Source organism: Schistocerca cancellata, chromosome 8 (assembly GCF_023864275.1).
Source record: "Schistocerca cancellata isolate TAMUIC-IGC-003103 chromosome 8, iqSchCanc2.1, whole genome shotgun sequence".
NCBI classification, from domain to species: Eukaryota; Metazoa; Arthropoda; class Insecta; order Orthoptera; family Acrididae; genus Schistocerca; species Schistocerca cancellata.
Genome location: NC_064633.1, coordinates 399484973 through 399505050, shown reverse-complemented (window position 1 = coordinate 399505050; position 20078 = coordinate 399484973). Strand labels below are relative to the sequence as shown.

Here is a 20078-nt window from a genome sequence, read left to right as displayed (position 1 = left end):
CCTCGAATGAAAAACAATACCCACTAGATGGAAGATAGCACAAGTCACATCCGTCTACAAGAACGGTAGGTGGAGTCGCCCACAGAGCTACCGTCCAATATCCTTGCAATCCATTTGTTTTAAATGTTAGAATATAGAGCTCAAACATAATGACCTTTCTCGAAGAGACAGAGTCATGCATGCTAACCAGCGTGGATTTCGAAAACATCGATCATGTCAAACCCAACCCCCAACCCTCGCTTTTCTCGCATGACTTACCGAAAGCCATAAATGTAGGCAGTCCGGCAGATGCAGTAGTGTCCGATTAAAAAAAACTCATTCCCACACCTATGCTATACTATAACCAAAAGTACGATCGCATGGGGTATCAAGCGAAATTTGTGATCGGGTTGAGGATTTTTTGGTCAGTGAGTCACAACTGGAATCTGTTAACTCATACAAGTACTGGAGTGTAAGCATTATAGGACCTGAAAAGGAATGATCTCATAGGTTCAGTTTTGGGCAAAGTAGGTGGTAGTCTTCGTTTTATTGTTAGAATACTGAGAGAATTCAATCACTCTTCAGAAGAGATTATTTACAAACCACTCGTGCTACCTATCCTAGAGTATGTGTGGGACCTGTACCGAAAAGTTCAAACAAGGGTTATTGAACATATGCAGAGAAGGGCACCGTCAATGGTTACACGTTTGTCTGACCAGCGGGAGAGTGTCACAGAGGTGTTGAAATATCTGAATTGGCAGGTACTTGGAGATAGGCTTAAATTATCCCCACTTATAAATCGGTGTCAAATTATGACTCTAGGAATAAACTACAAAAATGATTCAAATGGCTCTGAGCACTATGGGACTTAACTTCTGAGGTCATCAGTCCCCTAGAACTTAGAACTACTTAAACCTAACTAACCTAAGGACATCACACACATCCATGCCCGAGGCAGGATTCGAATCTACGACCGTAGCGGTCGCGCAGTTCCAGACTGTAGCACCTAGAACAGCTCGGCCACTCCGGCAGGCAATAAACTACAACCCCTACGCGCTCCCATAGGGATCGTGAAGACAAGATTAGATTAATTACAGCACGCACAGAGGCATTTAAACACTATTTCCGCGCTCCATACGTGAATGGAACGGGAAAAGGCCATAACAATTGGTACAATGGGACACACCCTCTGCCACGTGCTTTACAATGGTTTACGAAGTATGAATGTAGATGTTGATGTAACATACGTACTCAAGATAGATACCAGGTTGCAATGGCGTTGGGCTGGTTACACAATAGGCAAGAGCCCAGCAGATGGAGCAAATACACTCCTGGAAATGGAAAAAAGAACACATTGAGACCGGTGTGTCAGACCCACCATACTTGCTCCGGACACTGCGAGAGGGCTGTACAAGCAATGATCACACGCACGGCACAGCGGACAAACCAGGAACCGCGGTGTTGGCCGTCGAATGGCGCTAGCTGCGCAGCTTTTGTGCACCGCCGCCGTCAGTGTCAGCCAGTTTGCCGTGGCATACGGAGCTCCATCGCAGTCTTTAACACTGGTAGCATGCCGCGACAGCGTGGACGTGAACCGTATGTGCAGTTGACGGACTTTGAGCGAGGGCGTATAGTGGGCATGCGGGAGGCCGGGTGGACGTACCGCCGAATTGCTCAACACGTGGGGCGTGAGGTCTCCACAGTACATCGATGTTGTCGCCAGTGGTCGGCGGAAGGTGCACGTGCCCGTCGACCTGGGACCGGACCGCAGCGACGCACGGATGCACGCCAAGACCGTAGGATCCTACGCAGTGCCGTAGGGGACCGCACCGCCACTTCCCAGCAAATTAGGGACACTGTTGCTCCTGGGGTATCGGCGAGGACCATTCGCAACCGTCTCCATGAAGCTGGGCTACGGTCCCGCACACCGTTAGGCCGTCTTCCGCTCACGCCCCAACATCGTGCAGCCCGCCTCCAGTGGTGTCGCGACAGGCGTGAATGGAGGGACGAATGGAGACGTGTCGTCTTCAGCGATGAGAGTCGCTTCTGCCTTGGTGCCAATGATGGTCGTATGCGTGTTTGGCGCCGTGCAGGTGAGCGCCACAATCAGGACTGCATACGACCGAGGCACACAGGGCCAACACCCGGCATCATGGTGTGGGGAGCGATCTCCTACACTGGCCGTACACCACTGGTGATCGTCGAGGGGACACTGAATAGTGCACGGTACATCCAAACCGTCATCGAACCCATCATTCTACCATTCCTAGACCGGCAAGGGAACTTGCTGTTCCAACAGGACAATGCACGTCCGCATGTATCCCGTGCCACCCAACGTGCTCTAGAAGGTGTAAGTCAACTACCCTGGCCAGCAAGATCTCCGGATCTGTCCCCCATTGAGCATGTTTGGGACTGGATGAAGCGTCGTCTCACGAGGTCTGCACGTCCAGCACAAACGCTGGTCCAACTGAGGCGCCAGGTGGAAATGGCATGGCAAGCCGTTCCACAGGACTACATCCAGCATCTCTACGATCGTCTCCATGGGAGAATAGCAGCCTGCATTGCTGCGAAAGGTGGATATACACTGTACTAGTGCCGACATTGTGCATGCTCTGTTGCCTGTGTCTATGTGCCTGTGGTTCTGTCAGTGTGATCATGTGATGTATCTGACCCCAGGAATGTGTCAATAAAGTTTCCCCTTCCTGGGACAATGAATTCACGGTGTTCTTATTTCAATTTCCAGGAGTGTAGGATGGTTAGTTGGAGACCTTTGGGATGGAAAAGAAGTCCTAGGAGAGATGGCTCAAGCTGAAACACGGTAATAACTGATGACACGGCTGCGAAGCAATATGGAAGAAGCCTCCAATCACTAGCAGATACAAATGGCTAAACTAGAAGAAGGACAAGAGGAAGAAGGAGGAAAAGAGTACTAGCAAGAGTTACTCTAGCTCTTGTGACACGTGAAGTTGTACTGATGGAGGTGGCATAGTGGTAAGACTTGTATTTGATCGGACGGCGGCTCAAATCCGCGTCCACACATCCAGATGCAGGTTGCCCGTGATTTTCCTAACAGATTTACGGAAATTACGGCACTTGTTCTTTGAAAGAGAAAGGCTGACTTCATTCTCTATCCTTCCAGATCGGAGGTTAAGCTCTATCTCTAATGACGACGTCGTCGATGGCATGTTAAAACCTTTTCCTTTAGGAACGTCCATTGGTGTGTCAAGAAAGTTTAAGTCACATTTCGTTATTGAAGTTTTCAATTATTGGAGCAGATTATGTTACTGTTCTGTGTATAAGAAGCGACGAGAAATTGATACTGACATCGTAGATGGCCTGCGGCTGTTGCTGCGAGAGTCCCTGGTCCCCAAAGTAGAAGTCCTCCAGCCGCTGCGCCGCCACCTCCTGCTCTTCCCTCGTCGGCCTCGGCAGCAGAGACCCCACCAGGGACGTGAAGTTTTCGTTGAGATCTGCCGCCACAGACGCACTCTCCATCACTCCAGACACTGTAAATCACAATACATCTGCTCAATCTTCAGATTCTCTCATGAAATTGAAGAAAATGTTGTTATCTCATTTTCAACGTTCACACAAATACCAGTTATTTTTCAAAGCAGATGACATTCCAACAGTTCTGTTATCTCTTTCGGTACTGTATCATAAATCTTCAAAAACATCCGCACAAATTGTATATTGTACAATAGTATATGATGTCGTTTAGAGGAAACGGCTTCCCTATATACTAATCCAGTTGGAAAATAAACAGCTTCCTAACGTACCTTGAGTAACGAAACATGAGTAACGAAAATGCCTCTGACCGCTATGGGACTTAACATCTGTGGTCATCAGTCCCCTAGAACTTAGAACTACTTAAACCTAACTAACCTAAGGACATCACACACATCCATGCCCGAGGCAGGATTCGAACCTGCGACCGTAGCAGTCGCGCAGTTCCGGACTGAGCGCCTAGAACCGTGAGACCACCGCTGCCGGCTGAGTAACGAAACTAACCAGCAATACAAACTACTGATGTGATGTAATTACGTTTCCTGGAGAGATAAGAGTCTCAACTTTCTCTTAAACTTCAATTCATACCTTCACTCCATTTTCCTCTTCTCAAATCGTCAGTATTGCTATGGCTCTTCGATACTGGAACACTACCCAAGCTTTGTACGTAATGGGGAAATGTTGCCTGTATGTCAGGCATAAGTGATCTCCTAACATAATGGGATTACATTTTCTTGAAGACATTTGAGTCTTAACTTTATCGTCGATAAGGATAGAAGCAGAAGTAATGAATTAAATTTTATGTTAAGGAGGCCACTGGACTAGGGTAGTCCGTACATCTCTCGTAGCCATAATTCTATGGTAGTGTAGTATCACATCTGCCTAGTAATCAAGAAACCCCGGTTCAACTTCCAGCCAGCACACAAATTTTAACTCACTGCTTCAACTTCTATCCTTTTAGAATACAAACTAATTAATGATCTAGTGGTAGAATCTGTACTTGTCACATTCATTTACTCAGTGCATTTATGACTTAGCGCAAGAGAATCTGTGCTAATCTAATCGCTGATGTCAGCCTTCTCACATTGACAGGGAATTTTATATATGCCAGATTTTCTAGCCCCCAAGCTGAGTAGTGCCCTAATCTCCGAAGTTGGAGGGAACACACTCTTAATATTAAACCTGCTTAAAATTCTTCCAGTCTTAAATTACATGCCTCCAGCATAAGGAATAAAGGCCACTGTTTTATGCTCCTCTCCATTCACCACTGGGGATGGTCCAAACTCCATACCCCAGGCCCGGCATACATAAAACACAGTTCAGGACAGGTATGTGGAACATCGCCGTCATACGAAGCTACAAAACTCCATAAAACATTGACCTAATAATGGACACGGGATGAAAGTTTACGCCGGCCGGAGTGGCCAAGCGGTTCTAGGCGCTACAATCTGGAATCATACGACCGCTATGGTCGCAGGTTCGAATCCTGCCTCGGGCATAGATGTGTGTGATGTCCTTAGGTTAGTTGGGTTTAAGTAGTTCTAAGTTCTAGGGGACTGATGACCTCAGATGCTAAGTCCCATAGTGCTCAGAGCCATTTTTTTTTAAATTTTACGAGACTTTGATAGTACCCAACACTTCCGGTTTTTGGAACAGTATTTATAAAGAGGCAATTGAAATTAGGTTGGCAGCGCAGCAGCGTTCTCCTCAAGACGGGGGACAGTTGATTCGCCGAAATATTGAATCAAGTCCGAGGAGACTTTCGATGACGAAATTTAATTTCGGAATGTTCCACGTATTACGGACTTCTCAATGCACTCATAACTAACTGCCGTGCGTACTTTCAGATTTCTACAATAGGTAAAGCGCAATAGTTATATGCCTAGCAGCATTGTTGACAAATGTATACACATATTATATGGAACGTGGCAATACCAAATATCCAGTATGTAATTCGCATTTTAACTACATCTAGGGCCATTTCTGGTGGGATACAAGTTGTAATTTCGAGTTTTAAGGTCATCTGATACTGCAGTTAGAATTTTCTCCGAGAAATCTGAGAAGTTTAACATGCGAGATACAAAAGGCGGTCATAGAGTTTGTACCACAACTATCATTTATCTACTGATGCTATCCATTTCTCACTCCAGCCTCACAAAACTTTTCTTATCCATCGACCAATATTAGCAATAACTTGAAATGTCCTACGTTAAACAGCAAGTGTAACATGAATATAAAACCGCAATTGTTTTCAAGCATGCTATTGAGGCAAGTATTACGTTTTGGAGAACTGAATCAAACAATAATTATCTCAATTCGCAAAACATCCAAAGTTGCTACGTATAGCGAAAAATGTGTTTTCCATGAAAATATACCGGATATCTTTAGTAAAAATTTTAATGATCCTGCTCTAAATACAACCCATGTGCCAGCAGCATTGCAGGTACCACTTCTGGTTCATCTGACATTCAGATAACTTGGTAACCTGAATGAATGCAAACTAGTTCTTTCTTCGTGACATAGCAGCATGATTGTTCTTGTAAGAAAACGCTTTTGGATATATTTTTCTTACAGCACCACTAAGACTAAGAAACGCTGCTTCTAACTCAATAGCGACTGCTAAACACATGTTCTACCTTATTTCCGATAGGTAGATCCATCCTTCAGGAGATGAACATAAAATGTTCGCCTCCGTAGCGCAGCGGTAGCGTTACCGATTACCGCGCAAGAGTCGGCTTTCGGCAGTTGTCACGTGAGGATCGACTCCCCACGCCGGACAGCGCACCGCAGTTGTTCACTTCCGCGTCGCGGTATTTCCTGTTGTGGAGTGTCCGTTACTACTGCACCTCGTGGCGCACTGTTATCGCCGAGCAAAACTAAAAGTAACATTCCAAGCCGAACATATGCGACCACGCGCTTATGAAATTGAACAATTTATTCACGAAGACCTACGTATGGACCCCCAGGAACTGATAGGTATTCACTTCTCTATCACTGGCAGTATCGTCTATATTAAGGTGACGACGGAGACAGCATGTGCTGAGGTAGTTCGATAACACGCACACGGACTCAAGTTCAAGCATTCTGACGGGCATATTGGAGAGGTAACTGTAGATCAGGTCCATTTCGGTCTTCGAACAATTCGGGTCTTCGTGCTCCCTTTCGAAGTGCCACAAGACGTGGTCGTCGAAGCTTTTCGACCCTAGGCCAATGTTGTGGGGCACATCGCGGAAAAATGGCAGATATTTACGACATACCACGTGTTGAATGGTGTTCGCCAAATCAAATTAGAACTCTCCAAACATTTACCATCCTATCCGCTAATAAGTGGCGTGCGAGCCATCGTTATATATGTTGGCCAACCGCGGACGTGTGCCGGTTGCGGACAAGAGGGCCATGTTCGGTCAGACTGTCTCCACCGACGTTTTCCCCATGTTCCGACCAGTGACTCACCTCCCAAAGCGACGGTCACTTCTTTACCAGACAGCTATGCCACAGCCGTACGCAGCCCCGATGCGTCACTTCAGGTAGTGCCTGTTCTCCGCCCTGCACTCCCCACTGGAAGTGACGCTGCTGCCACGGCCTCACTGGCACAATCTCCTCTGACGGCTACGACACCACCAACTCTCCAGAGCACGATGGACATCGATGCAAGTGCGGTACCTACCTCAGCTTTTCTTCAGACAGGCGCGACCTCGGGCACTGAACGTCCACATTCTCATACAGAACAGCACCTCCGAAAGCATCGGTCGCCCAGAAAGAGGAAGAAGAGAAGTCAAACGCCATCTAACTACACACTTCTCCATGTGTCATCACAGGCAGTGAAGCTGATACAATACAGTGATCTACCTTCGAGCGCCCCGACGACAGGAGTGGCCGCTCACGATACCCCATTTGAGGAACGATCTCACACGATTACGAGGGATTCCATGGAGAGAGCCTCCCTGGACCCCACTACAGCAGCGTCACCACAATTCGTCCTCGAGGAGTGCGACAGTCGCTTGCCACCTATTCTAGTCTCCTGGGCTGATGATGTCGACAATGGAGCAGATCGCGATGGTGGCCCTCCCGTCATCCAGTGTCCCATGGAGGTGCCTGACCCTCCTTCCACCCGGTGATTGCAGCTACAGTGACTGCATCGGACGTTACACGCCAGCCAGACATTTCTACCGGAACATCTGTGCCAATGGTGGGAGCACGCCCACAACACTACCGCATCGCGAAGAGGAATCTGGCCACCATTCGGGCTCCCCATAAACTGGCAATGTTCCGAGAGATCATTTATGCTACTGATGTCGACATTTCCTACTCCAAGAAGCGATCATCGCTGATTTCCATGCCCCCACTGGCTACGTAGCACACATCTCCCATGCTTCCGTCAACGGTAGTGGAGTCGCGATTCTCCTCCGTTCTGGACTCCCTGCTGAAGATGTAGTGTACCTTCCTAGTGCTAGAGGTATGGCTCCCATGCTGTTCGGCGTCCTCATCCTAAATGTATATGGGCCGTCGGGCTCCAGTCGACGTCGTGATCGACACACCTTCTTTGCTGACGAGGTAACGCCGCTTTTTGAGAGTCTCCTGGATGAAATGATCCTCGGTGGCAATTTAAGCTCCACTCAAGGGCCTGATGACCAACTTCCACATCATTCCCCGTGTGCGGCCCTCTCCGTCATCATCGACAGACTTCAACTAGTGCCGTCCAGGGTGGCCGAGCCGTTCTAGGCGCTACAGTCTGGAACCGCGAGACCACTACGGTATGTGTATACTACGGTCGCAGGTTCGAATCCTGCCTCGGGCATGGATGTGTGTGATGTCCTTAGGTTAGTTAGGTTTAAGTAGTTCTAAGTTCTAGGAGGCTGATGACCTCAGAAATTAAGTTCCACAGTGCCACCACTTCAACTTGTTGACACATGGACAAAGGTGCATGGCAGCCGTGCAGGCTACACATACTACACGGTGCATTCAACCAATCGCCTCGATCGTATATACCTCACACGTTCCCTTGCTGCCTCTAGCTTTCTCTGACCACAACGCTTACATCTGCGATGTCGTCCTCGCCCAGCAACAGGTCTGGCACAGCTGCGGCTTGTGGAAATTAAACGTTTCCCACCTGACTGTCCCTGATTGTCGACGGATCGTTGAGGATGCGTGGGCCCTCTGTCGTCGACGTCGCCCCACATACATATCCACCTTACCCAGCTGGATATGCTGAGCGAAACCAGCTCTACGCAGGACACTGATGGGATATGCCAAAGACTTCAAAGCCTGGTAAGCGAGCGCCATAGACTTTTATTATGTGGTGCTTCGTGACTGCACTTCGATGGCATTGTTTCCTGTCTGTCAGACGATAGTGCATCGTGCTAAAGCGCATTTCGCTTCACTCATGCGACGACGCTTGGATGGGACCCTTATTAGCTCCTGCACCCATGACCATATGCCTCACGAAACGCCATCGATGTACCACCTCCACACTGACCGCCGATGTCGTCATCAAGTTCTCATCCACGACGTCACCGATTCGGAATGAACACGATACACTATGCAATGCACCATTGGTCATGCCTTCTATTCTCATTTCCGCCGAATGACGCTGCCGTCCCACATCACCCGACCTTCATTGAGGAGGTAGCAGCACTGACTATGAACACCATGCCATAGAATCTGGCTCAAGAACTTCAGGAAGAAGTGACCTCCGATGAAGTTCTAGATGCAATCAAGGTGGGAGATACCAACAAGTCCCCTGGACCTGACTGCCTTCACCTCGACTTTTATAAGTGTTTTAGCTATTTATTGGTACCTGCTTGGACGTCCATCTGTCGTGAACTGATGTCACCCACAACGACGATCCCAGCCACATTCCTTGATGGGATCATCATCCTGGTCCCCAAGCCATATGGCCGATCACGGATCTGTGATTATCGGCTCTACTCAAGAGTGACGTGAAAATTTTTTACCCGTTTGTTGGCCTCACGACTCAAGAAGGCAGCAAGATACGTCACTCCCTTGATCAGACTTTGCTGGGTGGTGACAACAACATCAATACGGCCCTTTGCCGTTACAGGGACATGATCGCGCTCGCGCGGTAGCAACGTTTATGTGGCGCAATAAAAACGCTTGACTTCAGTCAAGCATTCGACCGTGTCGACCATACCTTTCTGAAATCGGTCCTCCAACGCATGAGTTTTCCGGCTCATATAGTAACCGTGGTAATGTGGCGTGACTTCGAGAATAGTCTGTAATGGTCGCCTCACCGCGCCTCTAGCGATCGAGCGCTGTGTCCGACTGGGCTGCCCACTTTCCACGATACTGTACGCTTTGACATTAGAGCGCCTTCTTCAGGGGCTTCACTAACGCCTGGTGGGCCTGACATTGCATGGGCACCACTTTTGTTGTACAGCCTATGCTGACGATCTAGTCTTCTACCTCTAGAATGAAGACGATATTCACGTGGCTCTGACTTGGGTGGCGGCATATGGGGAGAAAAAGGGGAGTTCTGTTAACATTTCCAAATCGAAGGTTCTGCTCATTGGTGAGGGTCTACCTCAGAGATATGTTGCTCCCCTAAGAGTGGCCACCAGCTTCTGCTGTTTGGGCATTGATTTTATGAATGACCGCCGTCGCTCAGCGACAACCACCAGTCGACGTCTCCTCCAAACGATCAGGGCTGGCCTTGTGGGCCATCGGCTTGCAACCCTCGACATTATACAGCGTGCGCAACACGTGAATGTTTACCACGCCTCACACATCCCCCATGTGGCACCTGTGTCCCCGGATGTGATTCGTTGCCACACAACAAAAACCAACGCCATCAATTGGATACGCGGTCATACGGTCCGCTACCTTTTTGGCCCCGATGAGAAAACAGAACTAGGTTATTGGACGTACCTTAACGATCAACACTGTGCACTTTTTCGCAACCGCAGATACAAGCAAAGCCATTAGATGCTTTTTTGCCGACGTGATGTTGTGAACGCAGTACAAACGGAATCTCCCCTAAAATTTCGAGAAGACACGTTTGGATGTTCTGCCAATCGGAAGGCGCTAGCGACTCCTGGAATTCTGGTGTATATACTACTACAATACAAAATATTTAAAAAATAAAAAACATAAAACAAAAAAATAAATAAATAACAGAAAATAAAAATATACATACAAGAAACGCAAAAAAACTAAAAAAATGCAATAAAATAAACTAAAAATCCCGTTCGCAACTACTTTCATTTTTATTGCTACTCGCTATCTTCTTTCCCCCTGCTTTCTTTCTTTCATACACCCTTCTTGTAATAGGTCAGTTGTTTTGGGATAGGCGTAGATAGGCGCCAACGCCTGAAGAGGTGCTTTTTTTTTGTTAGAACACAAGTGGCGGTGGCAAGCAGAATTTTTTTAGTTTCTCTTTCCTGTCCAAGAGCGGAATAAAATAAAAAAAATTAATAAAAGTTTAAAAAATTGAAGAAAGAGGGGGGGGGGGACCGGGTTCGATTCTCAGCAGGAGGCTGGGTGTTGTGTGTCCTTCATCATCATTTACACGCTAGTCGCCAAAGTGGTGTCATCTAAAAAGACTTGCAATACAGCGGCCGAACCCTGAAGGGGATTTCCCGGCCAACAAATGCCATGCGATCTTTTCATTTTGAAAACAAAATATTTAGGGTTAATATTACACTATTTACTATATTGAAACCAGTGAAACGTGGTTGAAAAACTACATTTGAGATGATACGGGAAATGGAATGCGTGGTATCAGTACTTGGTACCCTCCCTCATGCATGGTGTCGTGGCTTACGGAGTGTATGTATAGATGTAGATGCATTTTAACTTGCTGACACTGCCGCATAGAACTTCCCAAGATTAAAAGAGGTCATCGTAGTACGCGTTGGAGAAAGTTCAACAGCAATCTATCTGAACAGTTCAACAGGTGAGATCAAGAAATCTTTTCGTTAAAAGTGGACAAAAAGAAACTTGATTCGAAGCGCAATGGACCAGTGGGTGTTACAAGGACAAAACTGCTGAGGTATTGAATGGTTTCCGTTACGGATCACTGGTCAGATGACTTATACATTTCATCATCACAAACTTGTCGATAGCAGCGCTCCAATAGCAGAACTAAAACTAACTGCATAAAATGGAACCAATGCCTCTATCTTGTAAAACACTGTTTCGTAAATAATAAAGTAGTCGAAATTATGTCTCTGTATGACAAAAGTTATATATTTATTGTGATTATGACATGAGTTGAGAACTTGTGATATTTTTCTGGCGTTTGTAGCAAATGAAATAAAACAAATTTTTTAAAAAAAGTAGCTCGAATATTTTGGAAAAGATAAGTCCAAAACCAAGAAATAAAATAAATTACACAAACATTAGTCGCATCTTTGAGTGATGCTCGAAATGTAGTTTAGCGAATGAGGCGCTTCAAATGTTTCCTTAATCTATTTTTTCCTACATTTAGAAATACCATTTCACAAAACATTTGAGCGTTTATTCTTCAAAGTTTTTCTGTTTTTAAGTTTTGGTCAGAAATTATAAAACATATTTAAACATCTATCGAAATTCTATCACTGTTAAGAGAGTTAATCTATGCTGTAATTCGATATTTATTTTACTTTTTCAACGTGAAATAATAGCTACTTGGCCTTGAAGGATCAAATGGTTCAAATGGCTCTCAGCACTATGGGACTTAACATCTGAAGTCATCAATCCCCTAGAACTTAGAACTAATTAAACCTAACTAACCTAAGAACATCACACACAGTCATGCTCGAGGCAGGATGCGAACCTGCGACCACTCCGGCCGGCAGGCCTTGAAGAGACAAACTTTCTGACATTTCAGCAGCTGTTCGTGATATATTCCAATTTTCTCTCAATCAACTAATTAAATTTTTCTTAATTACCCTATTTATTTTTAAGGAATTCAACCGTTTTTGCAAAGCTAGACCTCACGCTGGTCTTTTTGATACCCCAGTTGTCCGTTTCCCACACTTCGTATCCCTATAAAAATTCAGAGAAAAATGTTCCTTCAGGTCATTAAGGTTTTCTTAATTGTGCAGAACACTTTCGAACATTTTTTTTTTCAAAAATAAGATTTCACAGTGATCAATTTGATACCCTACTTGTTCATTTCTACTCTTCGGACAAAAATACATTGTTTAATTTCTAGGGAGGCTTCTTTTTGTTGTACTTAAACATTTGACCAATAAGAAAAAGGTTTTATTCGTTATTGTTCCTCACGTCGATGGTGGAGGAGGTTTCTTACTGTTGACGAAAACGGAGCCGTCTGCAGAGGTGACTCCGGTCATGACGGGCACGCGGTTGTACCGGCCCTCCCGCAGGATGTCGACCGGCGGCTCGACGACCACGGCGCCCTCTGACGGCGGCTCCACCACCGGCTGCCACGCCACGGGGCTGAAGCGGCGCAGCTCCTGTAACAGGGCGCAGCCCGTACATGAACTAGGTCCGGCGCGATCTAACGCGCCTACGCACTTTGTACTGCTGGCTACACGGTTCCACTTGTGACCTTCTGGAATATAACATTATTCTAGAAAATCAGAGATTTAGCATTGACGAGCTCGACAGAATAAAACTGTGATTTTTTAAAGATTAATTTTGTTTCTCCACTTTAAGGGGTAATATTTTGACATTTCCTCCTAATCATTTCTGTTAATTTCCAATTGTATTTTTCTCAGTCATTATCTTTTCTTTCAGTATTTCACATTTTTATTTTTTGGGCAAAAATCTGACATTGCCGGTATGTTAACAAAAAAGATTTCTTGTGAATAACTTGAACGGTTTTGACTTAATTGTAAGAATAATGTAATTTCAGACCGTTCAATTAAAATGATAGTACTCATATTAATAATACAAAAATACACTCTAATAAAAAATCCACACACCACCAAAAAATTAACCGAACGGGATGAGAATCAGTACGTGCGATGTACATGTACAGACAAAGAAATTATGATAATTTCAGAAAAAATCGGATGATTTATTCAAAGGAAAGCAAATGAAGTATTGTAGTTCATTGACATCAAACTTCGTAAAAACACTTCCAGATTAGGGATGGTGCCATTTTGTAATACAACTGATGTTCGAGGAACACAATGATAAATTACCATACACATCAGATGGGGCAAGTTTCGCACATTGCATGTACACGCAAATAGGTCACGCCACTTGGTAACAGATACATTGTAGTCTCAGAAATGCCGTACCAATTCTTACGCAATGTGTTTGTTGCACATTGCTGTCAGCATTGTTACTAAAATAATACCAATCCTTTTTCCCGTTTTCTACAACAACGTAATATTATAAAGCAATCAAAATTTTACATATAAGAATTATTCGTTCCTTAAAAAATGTTTATTTAAAAACGTAAAATTTTAGCACTGCTTGTATGGCTAGTTCATACTTCGGTTTTTTACCCGTTTATTAGTTAAAAACACTTGTTATAGCCGAGACCAAACAAATACTGAAATATATGGTTTATTCAGAAGTAAACCAGAGGTATCTGTTGTAACCTGTTGTTTTTGCTCATCCTTGGCTTCGACAGCAACATCTCGGCCACTTGTGAAAAGCGTGACAAGGAGTACCTGAGTACATTACAGTTCACAGGTTGGAGCAAAAGGGTACTGAACGTCGTCCAGCAGGAGATCTAGATTTCATAGATGTATCCTTCAAAACTGGGCCATGAATCAGCAACTCCACAGCACAGTGGAATTCTTGGCACTCCTTGCACTTTCGCCTGCGCTATGTATGCATTCCTGATGCACCAGAGGGTGCGGGTACCCGCTAGTCGCAGAGTGCAGCGCTACGGTGAAGTGAGAAGCGGCATCCCGTCAGAGAGAAGCAGATTGTGACGCACAAAATCGAAATGGGAACTTCATCATGTAAACAGCACCAGTCCACCGTGGGCAGCAGGTGTATCACAATGCATGAGGTCCGCGACAATGAGAGGTTGAAGCGCATACTTCACAGCACGCGACACTGCAGGTCTTAGAATCGCCAGCAGCTGCCTTTGGTGGTTGGATAGTAACTATTTCAGACGCATTTAATAATTCTTGAGTGCACCTTTAAATGCATGCAAGCTCTCGACAGCACAAGACAAAATTAACACTTTAGTGGTTAACTTTTCAGTTAAATATTGATTTCCTGTGAGCCCTGCACAGAGACGAGCGTTCGCAAAGTGTGGTGAACAAGCCGACTAGTGTGGCGACACAAGTACGTTGCGGGGCGTGTGTTTCTCGTGCGTCCCGGGCACTGCAAGGTACAATAGCAGAGCTTATTCTGGTACTGGCTTGGCCGTTATCAGGAACAGGCAGCGCCATGGAGCAGAGGAGTGGGAATCGGCGGTGAGAGTGAGAACAGTTAGCACGTTGGATCTCGAGAACGGTCGCATGGAGACGGAGCTGGAAGCGTGGTGGATCATCAGGCAGCTGGGCAGATGTGACAGCTGTGTGCCTTACTGTCAACATGGGGCATCGTTCCAACTGGAGCAGCAGACGGTTTTTGGCTTCACAACCCAAGGCATATAGTGTGTGTACATATGAGGCGCGATCAATAAATAAGGCAACACAGTTCTTTATTCTGAAACCAGATTCGTTTTATGCAGAATTCCAGTATACCATATTATTTCCCGATTGGCTAGAAAACTCTGTTTTTCACCATAATCTCCGTGCAATAAGACGGCCTTACGCCACCTTACTCTAAGGGCTTGTATGCTCACATGATACCAATCGACTGGTTGACGTCAGAACCAACATCTTGCTGCAACGATGACCACCCCATCATCTACATACTGCTTCCCACGGAGTACATTCTTCATGTTGCCAAATAAAGTTTTGTGAACTCTTCTCGGGTGGCACACTTGTGTAAGGCCTTCCGTGGAGAAGAATTTCGTTCATATTTTTGTGGCGACGAACAGGTTGAAGTCATTTCTGCAGTATCTTTAGGGTAGCACAATACATCTCAGAGCTGTTCGTTGACCTTGAGAGAGGAAATCAAACAGTATAACCACTTCAGCGTCCCAGAAGTCCATTGCCATGACTTTACCGGATGAGGATGAGGCTTTGAACTTTTCCATCGGAGAGAGATGGTGTAGCGCCACTTCATTTTTCTGGTTTGAAGTGATGAATCCATTTTTCATCGCCTGTGACGATGTTAGACAAAAAAGTGACACAATCGCCCCCCTAATAAGCAAGCAACTCCGCAGACATGTTCCTTCGTTGCTCTTTATGGTCTTCTGTCAGGCAGCGACGAATCCAGTGTGTGTGTCAGCACTATCAACGGAGACGTCCAGTTGTGCAGCGAGGTATTTTATTGCGAGTCGTCGATCATCTCGAATGAGCATGTCGCACATTCCAGCACTGCAGGAGCTACAGCTGTGCAGCTGTGATGCGACCGCCCGACACATGGAAGACCGGACAGGTTATTGCAACGATGACAGTCGCATCGCCCAACGACTCGTCGTGCTTTTGTTCGCTACCTGATATCCGTAGATTTTCTACAAGCCTGTACGAACATCTGTGATCCAATGGTTTTCCACAAAACGAAACTCAAAGACAAATATCTTCTTTGAACGCACCTTTATTACCGTTTTGAAGGCTGTATTAACCCCCTTCCACACCACCCCACCTCCCAATCGGAACTTTATGAATTTATAGGATCTGTAGCGGGAGTATTCCACAATTTCCCACAACAAATTCCGAATTTTTGTCTGTCTAGAGCTAGCTTAAGGTGTCAGCAGTTGTTAATTGTAATGTAAGATTACGTATCGAAGTGTTTGCTTGTTGGTATGTTACTTCTGTATGATACATCGTGCCACTTCACTGGTATTTGGTGATGTGTATACGGGTACCGCTTTCGTAACTCTGTGTATTTATCCGTGCCCCTTTTTAAAGCTGATTATTTCTGTGAGGCGGGAGTTCTGTACAGCATTATTTAATCTACTAAGCATCAAGTGTCTTTTGATAAGCTGTGCGCTATGTTTTGGTTTGTCCCTTCTCGTATAGGCACTATAGTTATTATATTGGTTTAAATTATTTAACAAAATTGATTTACATTAAAGCTTTACGCCCACACAACGCATACCCAATTTTACAGTCCCACCCTTTCCTAAGCCACACAGTAGCCTCAACTTATTTTGAGTATTATTTTGTTTTTATTTCACGATAAAATTGCTATTTCTTGCTTCATAAGGCTAATTTTTCCTTTCTCTGTTCGCCTTGGAGCAAAGCTAAGCATGTTCGCAGACGTACAGTTGACGATAAACTTTTTCAAACGAAATTTGTCTGAATGCCAGAGGAATCAATCTGCTGAGGTCATCGGTCCCTAGACTTACACATTACTTAAACGAACTTAAGCTAACTGATGCTAAAGAACAACACACAGACCCATGCTCGAACGTCCGGCGGGAGAGGCCGCGCAATCCGTGATACGGCGCGTCTAACCACCCGGCCACTCCGCGCGGCGAAAAACTTTTTCTGGGCAGTTTATTGACAGACGGTTCGGAAGATGACTCAAACGAACTCACAAAGTCAGACATTGCACGTGTGTCGTCGACGGTGAGGTCTTCGTGGCTGGCGGCCCTCAGGAAGGCAGCGAGGCGTTCGTCCTCCTCCGCGACTGAGAGGTTGCCGGTCTGGAAGCCGAGCGCGGCCGCCAGGCGGTACGCCTTCTCTCGGGGTACCGGCTCCACCGTCCAGTTGGCGGACGCCTGACCGCTCTCGATGATCACCCCGCTGAACAAGCCTGGAGACATACATCACAGCTGGATCTAAGGTTGTCAGTTGTTGCATGTTTCTCAGTCCAGTCGACACTATCTGATCAAAAGTTCACTCTCTAAGTAAGAAAAAATTACGCACCACAAAGGAATTATCTAAATCGGATGGAAGTCGGTATATGTGATGAACATGTACAGACAAATGGTTCAAATGGCTCTGAGCACTATGCGACTTAACTTCTGAGGTCATCAGTCGCCGTAGCGGTCGCTCGGCTCCAGACTGTAACGCCTAGAACCGCACGGCCACTCCGGCCGGCTGGCAAATTCTCTCCAGTTAGCGCTCTAGATCGCCAAAACCCCGAGCTGATTGGAGGTCCCTGACCAAAACGCTCCAAATGGTCACAGTTGGGTAGAGGTCCGGTGACGTCGCTGGTCAAGGCAGGGATTTTCAAGTATTAAGACAACCAGTAGAAACTCTCGCCGTAATCGGATCTGCATCGTGTTGCTGAAATGTGAGACCAGGATGGCTTGCCATGAAACAACAAAACGAGGAATAGAATATCGTCTATGTATCGCTGTGATGTGAGGTTGCTACTGATGATAACCGAAGGGGTCCTCCTGTAAAACGAAATGTCACCCCAGACCACATCTCCTCGTTGTCAGACCGTATCTAAAGTGCCAATTGGACACGAGTTCGCACAATATCCCTCAGAAGGACATACAACAACTCTATGAATCAATACCAATCCGAATAACTGCTTGCATAAGGGCCACATGTGGACCAATGCGTCATTATGTAAAGCAATTTCTCTTCAATAACTCATCCATTTTTCTGAAATTGTAATCATTTGTTTGTCTGTACATGCACATCACATCTACCGATTTCCGTCTCATTCGGAGAATTCCTTCGTGGTGCGTCTTTCCTTTCTTTCCTTCGTGGTGGGCCTTTCTTTTTTTTTCGTATCTGGACATCTCATGTAATGCCGAACTGCGCAGTAGACATCAAGAGAGGCGGAGCCGCCAGTATAAAAGCTTGCGTTGTCAACAGAAAAGCACAAACAGCAGAACGGGTCGATCAGAAGAACTCGGTGATATCGTACATGGACTGGACACTTGTTGTCACATGAGTAACAGATCCATCAAAGACCTTTCAACCCTTATAAAATTGCTCAAATCGACTGTTGGTGATATGACTTTGAAGTGGAGCACGGACGAACAGCCACGGTAAACCATGACCAAGCGCAGAGGAAGACTTCAGGTTTAGAGAATGCCTAGAGAACCTTACCCGACATCATGTGTAGTGCCAACAAAGAAGTTCGGAGAAAAATGGTTTAAATAGCTCTAAGCACTATGGGACTTAACATCTGAGGTCATCAGTCCCGTAGACTTAGAACTACATAAACCTAACTAACCTAAGGACATCACACACATCCATGCCCGAGGCAGGATTCGAACCTGCGACCGTAGCAGCGACGCGGTTCCGGACTGAAGCGCCTCGAACCGCTCTGCCACAGGGGCCGGCGAGGTTCGGAGGAGTTGGTATTACGGTAGGTCAGTGTCTTCCATGCTTAGGGTGTGGTCCCCCTACTGCACGTAAGAGAACGCTTAATGTGAAAGCATATGAGTACATTGTACAGCATCGTGTGTAGTAGAGGTACAGTTCTGAGACAGTAATTTTATCAGCATGGCAAAGCACCAACTGTGAGAGTGGTTTGTGGACAATTACATTCCTGAAATGGACTGGCCTACCCAGAGTCCCGACCTGAACCCAAGAGAACACAACTGGGACGAAATAGAATGTCGAGTTTGCTCCAGACTCCTGTTTTCAACAGCACTGTCTTCTTAGGAATAATGCGCAGTCATTCTTCCACAGACTTTCAGAGCCTCATTAGAGTTCAAGCCTTCATAGAGGCGAAGGTTGGAAGCATCCCCTATTAATATCCACTAGTAGGTGTCCAAAAACTTTTGATAAGATAGTATACTTCTTGAGAGGATGAAGTTAACTGATGGAAGTAAGGCAATTTTCACTATATTGTAAATATAGAACGGACTGATGATATATTGCCAAGTTGCCAAGTTACTACTTCAGCAGTTCAGTCCTACCATTTCCATGAAAATTACCAACTTGTGGTAACCGATCACCCATCTCAACGAAGGAGAGTTTCTCCCTCTCATCTCCGCTATACAGATTGACAAACAGGTTTAATAAACCGATATTGTTGTTAGCGTCCTGATTGAACCACTCAGGTTACATCTAAGCCACAAGAAAAATAAAATGGTGTAGAGATACTGTGCCGGTACGCGACACAGCTTAGTACGCAATGACTCCAGTTGTAACGACTGACGTTCTTCAAGAGCTACGCGTTTATTTTCAGATTTCTGGAGTCAATCCAGTACGCGGCTTCAGAATATAACAAATTGGCGGTCGAAACATAATGTCTGCTATAACTGCGATCCCGCACAGTACGATGTATGGAGGGATTCTCCCGTCATACCACATGAGTTCTACAGTTTCCGGCGCGTAATCGCTAGTAGCTTCGCCTTAAGCATTCTTCGCTCAGTTTGCACTTCAGGGGAAGGTGGCTGGCATCAAGGTCGCGGAGAGCGCTGACGTCTGTAGTGAGCCTGTGCCAAGCGGTCACCTCCTTGCTGTAAGTGATGAATGTGCGACGGAGCATCGGTTTGGGACATTCCAACCACCAGTCCACCTCTGATGCGTAGGATCAGAGACGCCGTTTTCTACTTTGTCCACGTCTCAGTGATACGTTGGCATTAATCATTATCCTGCAGATACTGAGTGTTGAGTTTTCCTGATGCCCGACTCCTCCAAACCTCATGCCGGGAAAGGAACGTCTAGTGGTCAGAGAACACCAAAGGC

At 45.9% G+C, this 20078-nt stretch overlaps 1 protein-coding gene across 1 annotated transcript in view; it reads right to left on the bottom strand.

The window, feature by feature from the left end:
- Positions 1 to 20078, bottom strand: part of LOC126095117 (venom carboxylesterase-6-like) — a 116192-nt gene that overhangs the window by 13405 nt on the left and 82709 nt on the right. Inside the window, exons 5-7 of the mRNA XM_049909825.1 lie at positions 17012 to 17229; positions 12737 to 12902; positions 3304 to 3485 (exon numbers count right to left, since the gene is read on the bottom strand). Coding sequence (XP_049765782.1) covers positions 3304 to 3485; positions 12737 to 12902; positions 17012 to 17229 — 566 coding nt within the window. The remainder of the gene's footprint in view (positions 1 to 3303; positions 3486 to 12736; positions 12903 to 17011; positions 17230 to 20078) is intronic.